This window comes from Plectropomus leopardus, chromosome 15 (genome assembly GCF_008729295.1).
Source record: "Plectropomus leopardus isolate mb chromosome 15, YSFRI_Pleo_2.0, whole genome shotgun sequence".
Taxonomy (NCBI): Eukaryota; Metazoa; Chordata; class Actinopteri; order Perciformes; family Serranidae; genus Plectropomus; species Plectropomus leopardus.
The window spans coordinates 29864273-29883496 of record NC_056477.1 but is presented as its reverse complement, the minus strand read 5'-3'; the positions used below and the strand labels follow the sequence as shown (position 1 = coordinate 29883496).

Here is a 19224-nt window from a genome sequence, read left to right as displayed (position 1 = left end):
AACATCCTGCACAAAGTCCTGAACATACATACCAAACTTTATTCACACCTGTTAAATAAAGGCGAAATTGTGGGTCTTTGAATGCTGTGTTATTAAAACTTTGCATACATTGTTGTCATGAAACAAATATTTGATTGTTTTCATATCACTGCTTCTTTAGACAAAATTATATCAGCTAAAGTGACTTTGCTCCGCTTTGTGAAGCCGTAGATCCCCTTGCTGCTGCCTGTGGCTTTGCTCTTGGCAATTGAGCTTTTTCTTTCTGTTAGCCGAAAAGGGGCTTTGACCCGGCATTGCCGCTTGAGGCTACTTTTAAATTATATTTATTGTAATTTTTCCCATTAAATATTTTAAATGCTAGAAATAAAACAGATATTAAGTCTGACTATCTGCATTCAAAGAATAGGACCCCAGGATAAATTTAAGTCATTCTGTTTCAGACATTCAACTGTTCTATTTATATACAAGTTACAAACAACACTTACTTTAGAGGACACCAGAACTCCTCCTTCCTGTCTAAGAGCTGTAATTACAATTTGACTTAAGGGTCAAACACAAGAAAACTCTATTTCTGCTGAGATCTCCCACCTGTCATCAACTCCCTGCATGTCAAACACATGCTAACACTAATGCTCTCTTCATGTCAGATTCATCTGGCACTTTCTTGTGTGTGAGCATCTTATGTTCTACAACGGTTCTTCTTGTTCCTTTATCACCACTGTTTTTTGCTACAGCAGCTTCCAAAAAAAGAAAAAAAAATGTTGGCAGTGTGCAAATATTGTTATTTATTAATAGAAGTAATGTTTAAAGGGTTTTATGACAATCTTCCTAGTATCCTCTTTCTAATTATTTGATTTTCTTGTTCTGGCTGATGTTTTATTTTTAGCCCCATAGTGTTCAATACTAATTAGATTAATAAATACTAAAATAAATAATCCCATGAATAAGGACCTGTTCTCACTCCAAAGCCATCTATACTGCTGCTGTGTCGGCAGTTTTGGCATAAGATACTGATGCCAAAAGCTATCTTCTGCGGCGGTATAATAGGCTGCAGGTGGGTTGGATAACACCTGGCAGGGCCGTATGATACGTGAAAAGGCAGTGTCAGTTGATAATGCCAGTGAACAGAACTTGCCAGAAAGAATGCTCCGACTTTGAGGGCTGTTCCCTGACTTATCCAAACATCTGAACCGGATTCAGGCGTATCTTGCTATGTGAATAATCCGCCCTTTAAATAGCAGGATTCAGACTGCGCCTTTGACTTAAGAGTAGCTTCTTTTTGGTCAATTGCACATTCGCTTTCTGTTGCCTCAATCCACCAACAATGCACCTGACCACACCTCACTTTAAGACCGACACGCCCAGGGGCGCACAGATGGGCGCAGGTACATTTGTTATTTAAAGGAAGTGGGCGCCAGGCGTGAAAATGACAACTGCGCCAGTCTGACACTAGCAATGACACTGTGCCGTGCGCCGCTGTGCACTGCCATGCACAAGGCGTAAGGTAGAGCCCCATGAGTTTTTTTTGTCCCAAACCCAACCATGTGCTTCTGTAGCCTACTTCTAACCACACAAACCCTTGAAGCCGGTTCCTAACCATATGCTTTTGTTGGCATCCCAGCATTGTTTGCCACATGCTATTGTTGCTTATACATAACCACTTACTTTTGTTGCCTACCATGTGCTTTTGTTGCCTAAACATAAACTGTTGACATCATGGTGTTGGAGGCATCCCGGAACATCACCAGCACACGCAGGACTATTCCCAGAGTGTTGATGCAGAAGTCCACTGAAAGCAGCAATGTGTAATGATTTGGTATGAGAACATGTTGCAATAAATTGTGTTAACTATGATATTTTTAAATAATTCTCTAAGAAAGTTATTCATTAAAGACACAAGAAATATTTTCATTAAAAATGCTGTTACCATAATTTTACTCATATCACTTTTATGTCATGTCAGCTTTATTTGATAATGTAACTTTGTGGTCATTTTGTTTCTAATGACTTTGCAACATGAAATGTTAGTGGTCACTTCAAACAGAGGCCTGGTTCAGTAATAACTCCATGAGTGAAGATGTGGTGGGCGGTTGTGGTGGAGGGACACGGAGCGTTTCAACTAATGAAACTTAAGTTTAGTCACAGACTAACAATAAATGCTGCTTTAAAGAAAAAAATTATCAATCACCAACATCTTAACCCTGCTTAACGAAGTTTTTTACTTCCTATACTTAACCCTTACCCTGATCTCTCCATGTACACTTCTTTTGCCCAATGGGTAAAAAAAAAAATTGAAAAAAAATCAAAGAAATACTGTAGTAAAAATAGTAAAATACAATTCATATTGTTATATATATTTGCTTTCTTTGCCTATTTTTACTGTCATAAATAAATTAAAAGCATTTGCTAGAGGGCGGTTATTTAGTTTTTTGGATTTCATTCAAATTAATTACATTTTACGCAATATTTAATAAAGATAATAGAGATCAATAGAAAAGGTCTTAACTTTAAGCTGGAGTATTTCTGTTTTTTTTTTTCTTTTATTTAGATTGAAACATCTGTGCCAAAATGAAAAGCAATCAACTGTCAGATGGATGTGGGACAGAGCTTATCATTGCTGACACGACGGTTAAAACAGTTTCATGGTGCTACTGTTAAAGGTCCATGTAGTTACGTTTGTGATAATTTAATTATGATACAGTAAATACACACACAAAATTGAAATAATAAAGCAATGTGCATCGTATTTCCCTTAATTTCTTTGATTTGTTTTTACGAGCATTCAAAATCTTACATATCTTATGATGTACAGTGCTTTTGTGAAATATATTTAAAAAAATGATTCATTTTCTCTGATCCAGGGTCAGGCCAGAAAGTCATTAAATATCATGCTGAAAAAATGTTTTTTTCAGCATTTATCTACTGTGAAAGTCATGAATGGCTCAATTTTGAGCCTTAAAGGTCCAGTGTGTTGGATTTAGGGGCATGTATTGGCAGAAATGGTATGTAATATTCATATTATTATTTTATTAGTTATTTATTATTTTATTAATTTATAATGACCTAAAATTAAGGACTGTTGTGTTTTCTCAGTAATCTCAGAAAGAGACGTTTATATCTACATACAGAGTGGGTCCTCTTCTAAGGAGTCAACCATGTTGTTTCTACAGTGGCCCAGAACAGACAAACTTAACATTCCAGTTCTCCTACACGCTTGGCACTCAGGAAAAGATTCAGTCATGTGAGCACACAGCTTGATTCTTCTAAATCCTAAACACTGGACCTACAGTATAACCAGTGGGAGGGTTAACCACACTGTGGTTGTCAGGTGCTGATAATGTAGGAATAAATAAAAACATAAACAGTCAACGCTAAAAAAAAAAACAAACAAACCATAATTTAACAATCCACTGTTTTTCAGTACTATTCATCTTCAACACTCTTTATGTCGGGAGGGTTGAATGCCCTTAACATTCACTTTCAGTTTCCCTTTTTTGCAACTCGCCATTCAAATATCTACACATTCGCATATACATCTCGCTCTTTCTGATCATTCCAACTCTGGAAGTGACATAGAACTTGCCTGATGCTTTCTCCAGATCAGGCTTTTACATTATCAAACTGTCACTAAGTTGGAATTTAAATCTAGCTCAGTTTCTCAAATGCTGATGCTATGTACATATTCGATCAAACTCAAACCTAAGTTACAGTACTTCCTGGTAATCTACACTGATCACCAGCCTATTACGGTGCACAGGATGGAGGTGTCATTCACAGTAGGTCTTAGACTGGTCCATTACTCCATCCACAGAACTGCTCTCCATCTTTGTGACCTGTCCTAGAGACCACTCATTATGTCCTTCAATGCAGCTACATGGCGTCCACATGCAGCTCTGCCTGTGCTGAAGTCTAGAGAGGACATGATAACTCCAGGTCACTGAAGGGGGACCTGAGGCAGCCCAGCACATCTCCCAGAGAAAAGAGCTTTCTGGTCCCAGCCACTAGGGACTTTCTGGACGCCCGGGACTGGACATCGCCAAAATGACCAAGTCAGCTGTCCTGGAGAGGAAGAGCAGAGATATTTAATCATTTGTATCTGGAATTATGGCAATTTTACTCAACACCTCTTTTTATTCATTTATTTTTTATTGCCTTTATTATACATAGGACAGCTGAAGTGTAAAAGGGGGAGAGAGAGGGGATGACATGCAGAGAAGGGTTGCAGGTCAGAGTCAAACTTGCAGCCGCTGTGGTGAGGACAGCAGCCTCTGTACATGGGGTGCCTGCTCTATCAGATGAACTACCAACATGTTCTCATCCCAAATCATCACATGGTGCCGCTGTGTCAGTGACCTTCCGTGTCTACTTAGGATGTTTTAGGTATCTTTATGTGTCAGCTGTTTTTGCTCTGCCGTTACTGTGATGCCAACAAATGCACATGGGGGGATAACACAGCATGGTCTCACACAGAAGCCAATGGCAACCAACACAAACTGTCATGGATGGTCAGGTTTAAGCTGAAGAGGCACATAGTAAGGTTTAGAAAAAAACCCACACATCCACACTGGAAGTGAACTCTGGACTCTTGCAAAAAGTCAGTGGTTTGTGGGACCAGTCAACCTCCCCAGCCACCTGCCCTATAAGTGCACACGTGCTCCTTATATTATGCGGTTACCTTCAGTGTTACTACCTGACACTGTCCTTCAGCATTTCATGTGCACACTATCAGTTCCATACAGCTGCATTCTCAGGTGATGCCGCACGTACACGTTGCATGTGGACGTGTCTGGTGCTTTCCAGCTGTCTGCCAGTGTATAATAACGACGCCACTGGTTTTGTCCAAGCACATTTTCATCTTCCTCATTCGGCCACGTTCCAATTGGATGCAGAAGGTGGCCTTTAGCGTCACGCTCATACGCCGAAAGCACTGATGTAGAGGACGTATTTGATGAGTTTGGACAAATTGGAGCAACTGGGCGCCCCCTAAATATCGGTTTAGCACCTAAGGGTCTGCCACTCAACCAAGGCTCCACTTAGACTCACAAGTTGTGATAAATCTGAATCCATAGTATTATAGATGCTTTGCTGCTTTTTACAGTAATGATCATTGTATACTGCTTGACCGATTAGAAAATAAATTTAGTTTCTCTGGACTTGTTCTTGTGTGGTTACAATCTTAACTAACTGGAGTACCTCAGGGCTCTGTTCTTGGTACTCAGCTCTTCTCTCTTTGTACTTGTTTATTGGCCAAATTGCTATGCTGATGTCAAATGAGCTGTATGTGCCTATAAAGGCGAATGATCAGTCCCAAATTATAAAATTGCTTGTTTGCTTAGAAAGACTGGATATCAAGTCATTTCTTGCTCCTAAACTTGGATTAAACTGCTCAGCATAGACAGCAGAAATTTGGACAACTGAGTGATCTCCCATTGTCAGACAGACAGGAAGTTTGAAGTTTGTTTTACGCTTACCTTCCCTCTGTGTGTAATCCCATTCTGTACAAGCTCTCCTGAAGTGCCTGACTTCTCCTGAGACTCCATGCCGCACCGAGAAGACACTGGCTGGTCCTTCTGGTTCTCCCAGCGGGCAAAACCTTTATTTTTAGAAGCTTTTCTGTGAGTCCTGTATTTCATTTTGGGGAAGGTGTGGGAGCCGCTGTCTGTGGCTCCCCAGCTGTGTTCGGGCCACAGGGGGTCGGTCTGGGTGGCCTGGCTGGTGGTGGCCCTCTGCAGGCGCACAGAGATCCTCTGGGCTGAGCCAGTCATCAGGGTGATGGACTGAGTGTCCAGAGCTGGACCCGCTGATGTGACGGCTGGGAACTCAAACACCTCATCTTCATCTGAAGGAGAGAGGCCAGAAAATTAGGGAACAACTCAATGTCTGATGTGTAAAAAATTTCAAAAATCTCATAAAACTGTTGCAACTACAATTTGTGATGAATACATCAAAAGTAATGTATTTATCTATTTTCCCAATTCTTTGTAGCTGGATTTCCATGAAAGATTTGTGCAAAACCTAAACGATATTTTTGAAATGTCGAGAAAACACAAGTGTGTGATGACAGCTTTTCCATTAAATGCTGTTATGCAACTTCTCCTCTGGCAATAACATTCCAAGAAGCATGGTGATGTATGTTTAAGCAGGCTTATTTCTATTGCAGCCACCACTCTAGCCATCATTATTTCCTATCCAAGGCCACGTAGGCGTGTTATGTGGGCCATAATGGAAGGACAAGTTCCTCATACGTGGGAGTGACCACGTGTAGGGGATTTCTGGAGGTGATAGTCCATGATTTCACAGAGGAATTATGGATTTAAAACTCCTGGAGGATCTGCTCAACTTTTGAAGAGTTATCTGATGCAATAACTTCTCTTGTAGCACCAGTTCCTGCTGTCAAGCTCCTAGCAGTAGCATCATGTGACCTAGAAAAGCCAAAAAATATGGCTTTTTTGACATACCACCTCATGAGAGTGTAAAAACTTTTTTTGCAATAAATGGGAGTTTTCGAAATTGATGTATTTAGACGTATAAGGCGTATTTTATATTAACAGTTTCAATTTGCGCAATTTGAGGGTTAATGGAAACCTGTCTTGTGTCACATTGTTTGGTAAAGTTTGGTGTAGTTGAGACTGACCTGTACATGTGGGCAGTGCCGGGCTGCTGGGCAGAGAGCTGTGGGTCAGTCTGGCTGGAGAAACGTTGCCTAGAGAGCTGGAGCGGATCAGCTTTCGACAGGCCAGAACCAGCAGCTCCCGGCATTGTTTATGACAGTTAACGCCACAGTCTGTGGAGGAAATACACTTACATTAGTGTATATATTAAGGGCAGTGTGTTCTAAGATTCAACAGAGGCAGATAATCTCATTTTTGTTCTTGACTGCCAGATGTTCAGCATTTATGAAAATCTGATGCGTCACAGCAGTTGTTAAATTAATATGTGTAATTGTGACTGATGTGGCATGACCCTTGAAAGTGTTAAGCCTGCTTTCACATCCCAACTCATCAAATATCCACGGCTTTGTATGTGGAACACAGGGTCAGACATTGGTGCAAAGAGGCACCTTTCACAGCAGTTTGACACGCACCAGGCAACAGCAGTTTCTGATGCCACAGGCAACTGCAGTCATCTAGAGCAGTGGTTCCCAACTGGTTCAGCCATGGCGTCCCTATTTCTCCTTCATTAGTTCAAGTCCACACATTCAATAAACCACTTATTTAATTTTGTTTCATAAAATGTAAAGAGCATGCTGGCTAAGAACACAAAGAAATAAAACTATTACAGGATTATGCAGAAATGGCATTTCAAAATAAAAGCTCTGTGCTGGAAATTCACTGCACCTCAAAATAAATTGTGCTTTATTTACAAACTTGACATGTTAATGAGTCACTTGGGGACCAGTAAGCATGGACCCATGACCCATACTGGATATAAATAACAAGATGGGCCTTATTTTACTTGTCTTTGAGGGATGACAACCATAACCTGTGACAGTTTACATTGCAGTCATTAAAGTAAATGTTTCACATTTATTCAGTTTATAGACTTTAGTAGTCTTTACAGAATGCAATGAAGCAATACCTTTGCACTTGTAGCCCTGTTTGATGATTCCCCAGAGCTGCAGATCCAGGGGAAGAGGGGGGATGTGGGTTTAGGAAATAGAAAAAATAACATTAGAAAATAAGGGCATAGAGGCATGTTCCTAATGCCATAAACAACATACAAGCCATTGCAACATTTTCTGTAACAGTGTGTGTGTCTGTTGCATGTGTGAGAACATGACCTAAGCCAGGCACAGCTGCTGATAACAAAGAAAATAAGAGCTTAACGGGTGCGAGGCAGTGGGTAATACTGACTGATTTGTGTCATGCATTAAGCCAGACCAGTCAGTTAATAGAAATGTTTGCAAATTTTCATTGCTCAGAGGAAAAAAAAGTAGATATAAAAACTGCAAAAATAGAATTGTAGATACACACAAATCCGGCGCAGTGTTCACAGAAGGTGGGCTTCAGGTACGTCATCTCCTGGAAGTTGTGGATGAACCCTGGACCCATTTTACACTGGAGCAGAGGGTTAGCCCGCAGGAAATACGCAATCATCTCATCCTTACTGATCAATCCATCTCTGAGAGAAAGAGAAATGGAAAGGGGGAGGAAAGAAAGGAGGATGAGTGGAAAAGAAAAGAAGTCATTTACTGGTGTTTCAGTCCAACAAGGTCTGACAAAATGTAGCCTACCGAATCTGTTATCTGTTATCCCTATGAAACCAAAGTTATGGTGCTATAATTTAAGCCACCAGTTCTGTCTGAGCGCGTTCTCATCTGGTGCCGTCCAACAGCATTATGGTTGGACTCGGAAGGCATTTGGTGTCACCCTCTTACGCCAAAAGCACTGACAGAATGGATGTATTTGACGAATTTGGAATGAGAACAGGCTGGCTGTGACTAGGTTGGACTAACAAATAGTAACTGTAGTCCAAGGTCCAGTGTGTAGGATTTAGGGTGATCTTTTGGCAGAAATAGAATACAATGTTCATAATTCTGTTTTCATTAGTGTATAAATGCCTAAAACTGAGAATCATTGTGTTTTTAATTGTTTAGAATGAGCTATTTACATCTACATAGGAAGCAGGTCCCCTTCCACAGAGCCTGCCATGTTGCACCGCCACATTTCTACAATAGCCCACAGCAGACAAACCAAACAATGGCTCTGGAGTGGGCCTTTCACATACTTATATTGAAGTGAAGCCCAGCGTAGGTTCTCTGACACACTAGGAAAGGGAGGGGGATTCTGTTGGTTGCAATCTGCAGCATCACCTCTAGATGGCACTAAATCCTACACACTGTTCCTTTAGTTACTTGAACATCAACACTCACTGGTCTTTGTCCAAAACGCAGAAGGAGTCCAGGAAGGGGAAATTTGCAGCGATGCTCTCAAAATCCTCTTGAGAAATGTAGCCATCACGGTCATGGTCATAATTCCTGAACACAGACTTCGAGATAACAAGAACAAAATTACACACACACACACACACACACACACACACACACACATACACCTCTACATCTGCCCAGCCAGTAACTGCTTGCAGTCTGTAGGAATAATTTAAAAAGAGTTGTTGTCGACTCACATCCACCACCTTCCTGATGTGTTTATTGACCACAGATGGGTCTGGTTTAGTGGTGACACCAGAGGCCCAGTCCAGTGGGGCCAGGGCCTTGTTGGGAGTTGTTGGAGAGGTAGGCTTTGAAGAAAGATAAAGTACATGTACAGTCTTGAGTGCAGACTTTTAATTGTCCCAAAAGTTCAACAGGAGCAAAAAGTAATTTAAAGCCCCCCCCCTCAAATCCTCCAGTCCACTGTTCCAACGATCACCACCTCTGGTTTTGTCCAAATAAACATGCTGTTTTTCCCCACAGTCTCTCTCTGCCTGCTGGCTGCCAGTTATTCACAGTCCTGTAACTTCTCTCTCCACCACTAGGTGTTACTGTGTCTTTGAGCTGCCTCTTCTACCTGTAGAGACCAGATACTGAGCTCTGGTGGTGCATTCTGTGCACTATATACCATGAATTTAAAAGAAAGAGGGGCACTTGTTTTTATGACAGTATTGAAAAAGATACCCTCTGGATTTCTAAATACCCTGGTATACTGTTATAGTCCTAGTCTAGGCCTCTAGTCTCTAATGTTGCAGTATCAAGTTTGTTGAAACTGCGCACACTCAGCTTGGAGAAAACACACACAAAATACCATTTCGGCTGAGACTTACCAATGATTTGGGGTTTCGCGGTTCCCTCAGCAATGACAGCTCATAAATCTCATCTTCAGTGTAATAAAGGTCTAAAGAAAGCTGTAAATACAAATGTTTTGAATATATTTAGATTTTAAAAAAACAATGAACATATCAATATTCAAGTGTTTTTTTCTCTGTTATAGGAATTTTGTGCTCCTCCTCCAATTGACCCTTTGAAACCTGGGTAATTTGGTTTGATTTCTTTCAAAAACATGGGAAGAGGGCAAGAAGCAACTTCACAAGACATGACCCAAAAATTAGCAAAAGAAAAAAAAGTACAATAAAATTACTTGAAAATATGAAAAAAAAAACCCAAATCAAATAAAAAACAAAAGACCTTAAAAATTTTTGAAATAAATATTATATCCAACTTGACAGGAAACGACCCATTGCAAGAAATTGGTGAAATATTATTTAAAAAATAATAATAAATAGTTTCTGGGACATTTCCCCTGTTTTTTAAAAACTATTTTTTGGTAATTTTCACATAACATTTCACCAATTTCTTGCAATTTGTGGGACATTTCATGTCAAGTTGAAATCAAATCAATTTACATGGGTATTAAAGGGTTAAATAGCATGTCAAAGTCTGAATGTAGCTCAAGAAAACTGATGTTGATCTTAGTTCCACAGGGTTAAACAAGTGCAATCCACAAAGCTCTGAGCAGCTTCGAATCCAGTGTTTCTCACCAGTATTTTGGAAGAAACAATGTGCAATGTTTATTGAGGCCTTCTTGAGCTAAATATATTTTTAGCAAAAACATGCTGTCTCATTGGCTGGATTTACTGATGATGAATTGAAAAAGGCAAATTGTGTTGGAAAGAGTTGTCCTTTATCTGTTTTGTAAACTTCTGTTAAAAAAAGGGCAAATCTATTGTAGGTGTGCACTACTTGGCCAGCAACACTCATTTTAGGCCAATCTGTCCCTAAATCTTTTGTCTTAAAGACCCTATCTGGGAAGTAGTGATCCCTCACCGTTAACAGGTAGATGAGGTCCATGTTGGGCTCCACTTGGGCCACTGCGCTCTGCAATGACACCAACTCATTGAAGGTCAGGTAGAGCTGATGCATCTTCACCAGGTTCACCTTGTTGCTGTCATGAACCCAGTCAGGGAAGACTACATGCACTGCAATCAGGTCCTTCAGATGCACGCCCAGGATGGGAATTTTAAAGCCCTGGCATTCGTTGAAAGCCTTTCGGTAGCAGGAGTAGTTGTTGTTGGAAGAGACCAGTTCGGTCATCTCACTCCAGATCTGTGGTGAGATTAAGTCACAAATTAAGTGGTGTGGCAATTCATATTATATGCCTTGACTGATAAACTCTGGGTGCATTTGTATCTCCTGGAGGACAGAAGTGGTTTGAGAGTTTTCTTAAACCACAGCCTCCTGGACTACTCCAGCAAATCAACAACAGCTGCCTTCACTATGGAGGTATTTACTTCAAGGGTTAGGGCTAGGACACGTGTCTTTTACTGGCTGAAAAACAGGAGGTCCACCACTTTCTGCTACTAGTGCACCTACTCTATGCCAACATTTAGGGTGAGAGGTTAGGTTGCATCTGATGTTGCTGAGCAACCACAATCTGCTTCTGGTGATGGTATGATAGTCTACTTTCAGAAATTCTAAGTTCAAAACTGTTCTTTTCCTGGCGTTGTTTTGAAGTGCGTGTTTAAATATTGTCTGTGTGACAGATTTAAAACTCTGGGTAGCCCTAGATGATTAACTTCTCTTTCATATTAACTACTGACTGACATTTATAGAAGAAAAGAAAGATATCTGCTGGTTGTGATTGGTTGTTCATAAAGTTGAATTTTGTCTATCTGAGGGCGCAGCACTTTTGAGCACACCTTCTGCGTGTTAACATGGACAACAATGGATTTGAGAGTGCAATGAGCACAGCATGTGTCCAAGTCCATAGTCTACATATCACTTTGATAGAAAGAGATAAAAGTGTCAAAACTGATAGTTAGTTAAACATAAAGAGGCAGATTTAGCCATGGAGACCATTGACCTCGGTGTTAACTTTTTGTTGAAAAACTGTACTGTTTTGTAATTTTAGAGAAGTTTGAGGATTTTTACACTCACTTTATTATGGACTTTGGCCAGGAGCCAGCCTCTAGTGGCCATTTGAAGAAATGCAACTACAGGCATTTTGACTTTTTCTGTTACAATCCAGAACATGTGGCTGACTATATAAACCAATCAGCTGTAAAGGTTGTTGGTTCTTGATAGCATGCCTTTATACCCCCATCATCCAATTTGGTTATTTGAGCTACTGACATGCTAAACCAATTACAAAAACAAAAACAACACTGTCCACCTAGATGAAAAAGTTCAAAACAAAACACATCTAACAATATCCTGTATCAGGTGATGCAATCTATCATGTCAGGTAAACGAACTACACACCTATTACCACCTATTAGCAGTGAACATAAGATCAGATTAGAGATATAACCTCTTAAAAGATGAGTGATTACTTTCTGTTCTTGCATGTGTGTACTTTATTGACAGAAAATGCATGCTTTATATTGCGGTATTTACTGGAAAGAATAGAGTTGTGTAGAATAGAGTTGTATAGAAAACTCATCATTTTAATTTAACAAATCAGTCCTGACAGCCAGGAATATATAGAATCAGGGCATCCAGCAAAAATTAATCTCAAATGCTGTTCCGCGTTGCAGAGAGCAAAACTTTGTTGCTTAGGTCAGTTAGGACATTTCAATAAAATGATGATGCAGTTGAACAGGTTTTGTCACTAACTCTCAAATGCATTGTAGTCAGTTTGGAAGTGATGTAAGCCTGGCCGCTTGAGAAACAAATTATCATTGGATAACCTATAATCATGTATAAACAAACCTTGTGTACAGTGGTATGCTTATGTGTATCTTCATGTGCTGAATGTGTGTGTGTGGAAAGGCCAATAGATAGAAGTACATTCAGAGTCTGGTATTGACCTACCTTCACAACCTCTGGAGCCAGAAAAGAGTGAGTCTCCTTTAGTCGAGAAATGGAGCTGTGGCTCAGCCCCCCCACCACCGCCATTAAAGTGTTGAAGTTCTGCAGCTGCAGAAGTTTCTGATGAAAGAAGGCAGGTTTCCATAACAATCAAAAAACAGCGATGCAAAACATTTTGCAAAAAACAATCATTAATCGCTAAACAGTTTTTACACTTGCATGAGGTGGTATTACAGGCAATTCAAAAAAGCCATATATTGTATACCTGCAATTGCAATACTTTTTGGCTTTTCTAGGTCACATGATGCTATGGCTATATGAACTGGCTCCCTCATGATGCACCAGGAGCTACAAGAGGTGTTATTGCATCGTATAACAATAATTCAAAAGTTCAGAAGATCATCTGGAAGTTTTGAATCCACAAATCTTCTGTGAAATCGTGGACTATCACTTCCCAGAAATCCTGCACAAGTGGCCGCTCCCACGTATAAGGGGCTTGCCTTTTCATTATGCTTGCATAACACGTTAAATGATTCCAACCTTGAGGCTGTCTGCAGACGGTCACTCCTATCATAGGAGACAGGATCACTGAGTGTGTCATTAGTACACCAATCCATTTCTTTCAATAATGGATCAGTGGAGTTATGGAGAAGCTCTTTGGCTTTCTCATAAGCTGAAGATGACATGCAAACAATATCCAAAAACCCCCAGTGAATATTAACAAGACAGCTTTTTTAATGGAAAGATATTTCATCTTCACTTGTACACGTTATAAATGGATGTTATCATCAACATCATGGCTTCATTTAAGAAATAGTTGTTTTGTTTTGTTTTTTTAAAGAAAAAGCCCAGATTTATCACCAGCATGACATCACTAATGTTCAGACATCACTGTTACCTGGAATAAAATCACAAAATAGATGTGAAATGCTGTTCATTCAAACAGATACGATGCTAATAATGTGATGATCAAAGGTTGTGTTATTGACTGCATTTATCACTAGAATTGTGTAAGAGTTGTCTATAATGATTTGCTTCCTTGGATGACCACTTACATAACACTCTAAGTTATTGCTCAGTGATGTCTGTCTTGCTCTAGGAAATAACATCATGAATATTTAAATTATGATCACTGGGAATAAAACATATAGTGTGGGAGGCACATTTGGAACAGGGGTAAAAATAAATTAAAATGTAAAAACAATTTAACAGTAAAACATGGTTAACACATTTAACAGTTAAACTATTTTTTGTGTATTTGCTTATTTGTATTTGCTTTTGATCACTAATATTTGTACATGGGCTATTAGACCTCTGCAAAACAGTTAGTTTTGTCAGATGTCCATAATTTATCCCAATGTATGCACGATTCAACAGGTCTAGGTAAAGAGTTGGTCATATCCAAAGTCTAAAATTTAATGTCACACAAATGAAATACAAATACCTTAATATTATCAGTGTCAGATAATGTCATTTTACGTTAAATTTAGGTTTCAGGAAATACTGTGCAACATGCATTTTAGGCAGAAGGGTTCTGTTTTAGAGTTCAGGACAGGATGTGAAAGTCTGGACCATGTGAAACGTATGCACTGGACTAGGGCTGGAAAATATGGCTTTAAAGTAATATTGTGATATTTTCAGGCTATATTGTGATACACAATATATACCTGTATATCTGGACATTTTTAAATTTTCTTTGAACTAGTGTTAACTACCACAATACAAAATTATTGAATGAACTGCAGTTAAAATATAGTTAAATAAAGTTGCTACTGTCATATAATAAGTTGAATAGACTACTGTTATTGCAACATTTAATAAACAATGGTTATAAGGTTATAATAAAGTACTTTTATAATGAAATTTTAAAAAGTATGATAAGATTAAATAAATGAAAGCAGGAGCCATGGTGCTTTTATTTTAAAGGACCTAATTCGTCTCTGGCAGGAAGTGTTGATGTTTTTTGCTGTGGATTTGAAGCTTCTGGTCAACAGTTGGATGTTAGCGTTAGCAGACAGTTAAACAGATACTGTGGCCGTGCTTCTGTGAGAGGCGAAAAGCCATAGGAGAGAGCGAGGGAACCTGCCTATAAATCTATGTGTCAATTTAGACTCAGTGTTCGCGATATAGTCATTTTATACACTAATACCTTGAGTGTGGGTGATATATTGAATACACTTGTCTAATCAGCTTCCTTTCTCAGTTCTGCCTTGCATATGTATTTCTTATCAGTGTTGAATGGAGAGAAAGCTGGCCATGTAATGTCTGTGTTTTGTCGACAAAAACGTCGAAAACATTTGAAATGGAAATGCGCTGTAAGGGACTGCAGTGCTCCCTTACCCTGTCTTACCTGAGCCACATGGATGTATTTGGTAATCACCTCTGCACGTGTCTGAGATGTTAGCTTGCTAAGCACCATGAGCTGGACCCACTGCGAGACCCCATTGAACAGGGCAATGGAGCGCTCCAGGGTCGGGTTATCCACCAGACAGCCATGGATCACATAGCTCTGGTAATCAGTGAACTGGAGACAAAAGGGTATTACAGATTAGAAATCCTGCTGTTAATTTTCAATCTTATTTTCTAGAGCCTGCAGAGTCCTTGGGTTATTTCACTGAACAATGTCAGAAAACACAACAGACCTGTTAAACCTGTTAAATTTTACATAAAATTTTATTTCTTAGGTACAAGTGGAAAGGCCTGATGATAGAGAAACATCGAGGGCTCACACATATTCAGATACTGAATGATCTTTTGTTAATCTTGCATGTCTTGAAAAATGTCATTGTCATGTAAACTCATGGTTTTGTCACAGCTCCATTAACGCCTTGAACATATACTTTGAACTCCTTGCTGGCATTGTTGCCCATGAACTGCCCCACAAGTGGAAACAAGGCAGTTCACCCAGAGGCCAGCGAGCTTCACATCAAGTTTACAACATGTGTTCAATTCCCAAGAGCTTTTCAGGAACATTCTTATCAGCCTTACACAAAGTTCACCCAGTTCAGAGTGTATTTCGAAGGGCTCCAAAATGTTCATTCTATGACAAGACAAGATTTAACCCATTAAGGCTGAAGTTGGAGAACTGACTCTATAATGTCGGTTACACAATAGCTACCATAACATACCAGAGTTTGTAGCATCAAAATCCCTGAGTGTCTTGAACAAGAATGTGTCATATTTCCTATAAATTTGAGTTTTAAGGAGAAGAATATCCTCTTTCAAATTATATATAGTCTTGCTTTAAATTATTGAACATGTCACAATGTAAGTCTTAGTTTTTTTCATCTACTTAGTCCGCCCTTCAGCCATTGTCTCTGACGGCTGTGGCTAAGGAAGTAGAGCAGATTGTCCACTAATTGGAAGGTTGACAGTTTGATCCCCGACGTCTCTACGTAGCCTTGGACAAGATACTTTCCCCCCTTAATTTTGGGGAAAGCCCAATTTTTTTAGGGTGTGAATGAATGTTGCTTACTTTCCTTCATGAGCCCCTTCAGTATATCCTGATGATTGACACTGTTTCCTGCCAGATTGTCAATGTAGTGTTCCCTGCTTTTCAGCCATCCAATTTCATCTGAATCTGAACCTAAACTCATGCCTGTTCCAGAAACCGTTATCTTAACTCTGGAACCTGTACCTCTATCTACCTGGCCATAAACTGTACCCTAATCTTGTAAACAAATCCCTTAACTTTTCCTGTCTGACCCTTTGTTTGCATTTGTGTCATTTCCCTTGTTGTCTCATCCTCACCCATCAGAACAATCTGATTTGAAAAGAACCCTGCAGATCTGTCATTTTCTGTTGATAAAGCAAATGAGGTAACCTAAGCAATTCAGTGCCTTCAAGTCTACTGCCAAAGCACCTCTCATAAAGAGCAAAAGGACGCAGGTCTGACACTGGACCCCAGCTAATGTCTTACCAGCCTTGATTGTTGAAATTATATGGACTGACAGAAATTTACTATCACTGTCTGGAAGCTCTGGATCTGCAAGCCCCCAGTCTGTACTCCAGCTAGCTAGCCACGAGCCTGCCTGCCTACAGCTTGCACCCCGGCTAGCCTCAAGATTGTTTGCTTCTGGTCTGCCACCTTGTCAGCTAGCCTTGGGAATATTAGCGTTTGGCCTGTCTTCCCTGGATCTCCTTCAATAAGAATGAATAGTGGAGAAACGCCACAATGCCTCAGTTGCCCATCACTGTGACTGACTTCCAGCCAGATATTTTGTCATAAGCCAAAGTATTGGACAGATTGAAACCTTGTTTATGAAGCTTGATGATAATTTAGGGGATGTCTAAAATTATTACAGTTCCGTGGTGAATACAAATATCTGTACCAACTTGTAAAGATATTTACTAACCACAAAGTTAAACTGCTGTTGGTGCTTCAGGGAAAGAAACAGAAGATCACTAAAGACAGCAGAATTCATCCTCTGGTGGCCATAAATGTCCACAAAATGTAATGGCTATTCAGATATTTCATTCTTGACCATAGTGAATGATGGACCAACCCTTGAGCCCCAGTGCTAGCATGGCAAACAAGCTTTTTTATTGGACAGAAAAACTTGTTTGTAGACATACCGATATCCTCCGTATGGACTTGAACTCCAGGAATGTGAGATGCTCAGCCAGCTCCATAGGCTCCAGGTGGTCAAACAGTAGTGACGCCTTGCCTTTTTTAACCTGCTTCTTGCGCTGGGTCAACTTCCGCATCCAGTCATATGATGGACTTCAAGAAAAACAATAAGCACAATCAATCTAGAAGAAATATGACACATTATAAATAATTTTTAGCTAAGACTAAAATCTTCAGAATAATCAATATGGTCCTTTATGGTCTTAGGGAGTTTTAGCTATGTCTATGTAGTTTTTCAGTTCTGTTGGTCCTGTGTCATGTTGCAGCTGTAAAACAAGAACAACTTGGCTTATGCATCCTTAGCGATGTTTTAACATTTACTCACGAGTGCGTGTCATTTAGATCTTTTAGGACTAGGTCCTGGATTTAGGGTTAAGATCAGAATTGGAATCAGTTTTATTTTCGGGTAAACGAAAGTGTTGGCACTGATATGTTAACAACACGGCTGATTGGTTTAATAGTTTCTACAATCTGTATGCTCTTGGGGTCTTACATGGTAGAGATGTCAAGGAGCTTGAAATGCTCCTCACAGCCAAGCTGAGCAGTTACATCTCTGAACTCCTCTGTTATCCGAATCAGACCCAAGTCCAGGTTGAACTCTGCTGGGAATGTCACAATCCAGTACCTGAGCGCACACATAGAGATTTCAGCAGCAAATATTTTGATAATAAAAAGATGAAGACATGATGAACTTGTGCCAAAATGGAAAACATCTCATTTTAACTACAGAAGAAATTTCCCCTGAACCAGGGGCAATGACCCTTGTGGTCTCATCATGTGTGACTCACATGTGATGTCCCTGTATTGTGGTGGCATGGTGACGGAAGTTCCCAAGAGCTTATATCACATATACAACTTTGAATTGTGGGACGTCCCCAGGCTTTTGAGGTGGGTTGCACACAACGTTAGTCATTGCTTGGAGTCAAGGTTAAAATGAAACCTAAATGTTCATTGTAAAATGTAACAGTCGAAGCTATCTAGCTGAGTTTCAGGAGCTGGGTCACAACTCAACCAAACAACTTCTGGCCATAAAAACCCAACAAACCCTCTCCTTGTTTGCTCTCACATTCCACACCAGAACCCTGAGCATGGGACATCGCTTTGAGTAGAAAAGAGAGCTACAACTTCATACTATGACAAAAATCATCCATCCACTTACCTCATCTTGAGTATAAACTTCAGCAAACCTTAAAGCAATGTATATAAGTTTATGCCAGAAGTTCAGAGGCTTGGCCACTCTTACAGACACCTTCTCTCTCAACACTGGTTCCCCCATTTTCGGCACAGATTTTCCTCCCATAAATCCTGCCCTAATACCCCTGATTATCAACTCCTAGAACTCCATCATCAGTAGTCTACCACCCTCAACCCTCTTCTCTTACTGGTCAGCTTGATAGAGATTGCATAACTTCCACGACTGGTACAACATAATGTTACTGTTGTTAAATCTTGTCACTATTACCCATTTTATTACCTATGCCTGTTCCATGACAGCCACCCAAAACACTTATCAAAGTTTACGTTAGCAACATAAGCATCTTCTCTAAACTCTGCACCAACAGACCTGCCCTGACCATCTACAGATAACGTCACTTTTTAGAGGACTTCTGGTTGACTTCTGTGCCGACAGCCAGCTCAAAATCCTCACTGGCTTCTTCTTTCTATAGTCTTAATGTCACTCAGCAACAAAACCATCCGCTCCAGACACAGCATTCCTCATGTTTCCCAAAACGTCAGTCATGTTCTTGCTTGCTTTTGTTGTTTCTCAGATGCTCCGAATTTGCTGCCTCAACCCCTTCACTGCCACCCAACTTTTCATATTTCTCAGACGACACCATGAAATTCTATT

General features: G+C 40.0%; 1 protein-coding gene across 1 annotated transcript in view; it reads right to left on the bottom strand.

Moving 5' to 3' along the window:
• Positions 1-3058: 3058 nt before the first annotated feature.
• The window catches only part of rasgrp3 (RAS guanyl releasing protein 3 (calcium and DAG-regulated)), a 37211-nt gene continuing 21045 nt past the window's right edge, over positions 3059-19224 (bottom strand). Inside the window, exons 5-17 of the mRNA XM_042502545.1 lie at positions 17869-18000; positions 17321-17468; positions 15096-15269; positions 12749-12865; positions 10763-11041; positions 9763-9843; positions 9127-9240; positions 8873-8988; positions 7974-8121; positions 7579-7615; positions 6635-6784; positions 5472-5839; positions 3059-4059 (exon numbers count right to left, since the gene is read on the bottom strand). Of these exons, the coding sequence (XP_042358479.1) occupies positions 4051-4059; positions 5472-5839; positions 6635-6784; positions 7579-7615; positions 7974-8121; positions 8873-8988; positions 9127-9240; positions 9763-9843; positions 10763-11041; positions 12749-12865; positions 15096-15269; positions 17321-17468; positions 17869-18000 (1873 nt within the window). The 3' untranslated portion in view covers positions 3059-4050. The remainder of the gene's footprint in view (positions 4060-5471; positions 5840-6634; positions 6785-7578; positions 7616-7973; positions 8122-8872; positions 8989-9126; positions 9241-9762; positions 9844-10762; positions 11042-12748; positions 12866-15095; positions 15270-17320; positions 17469-17868; positions 18001-19224) is intronic.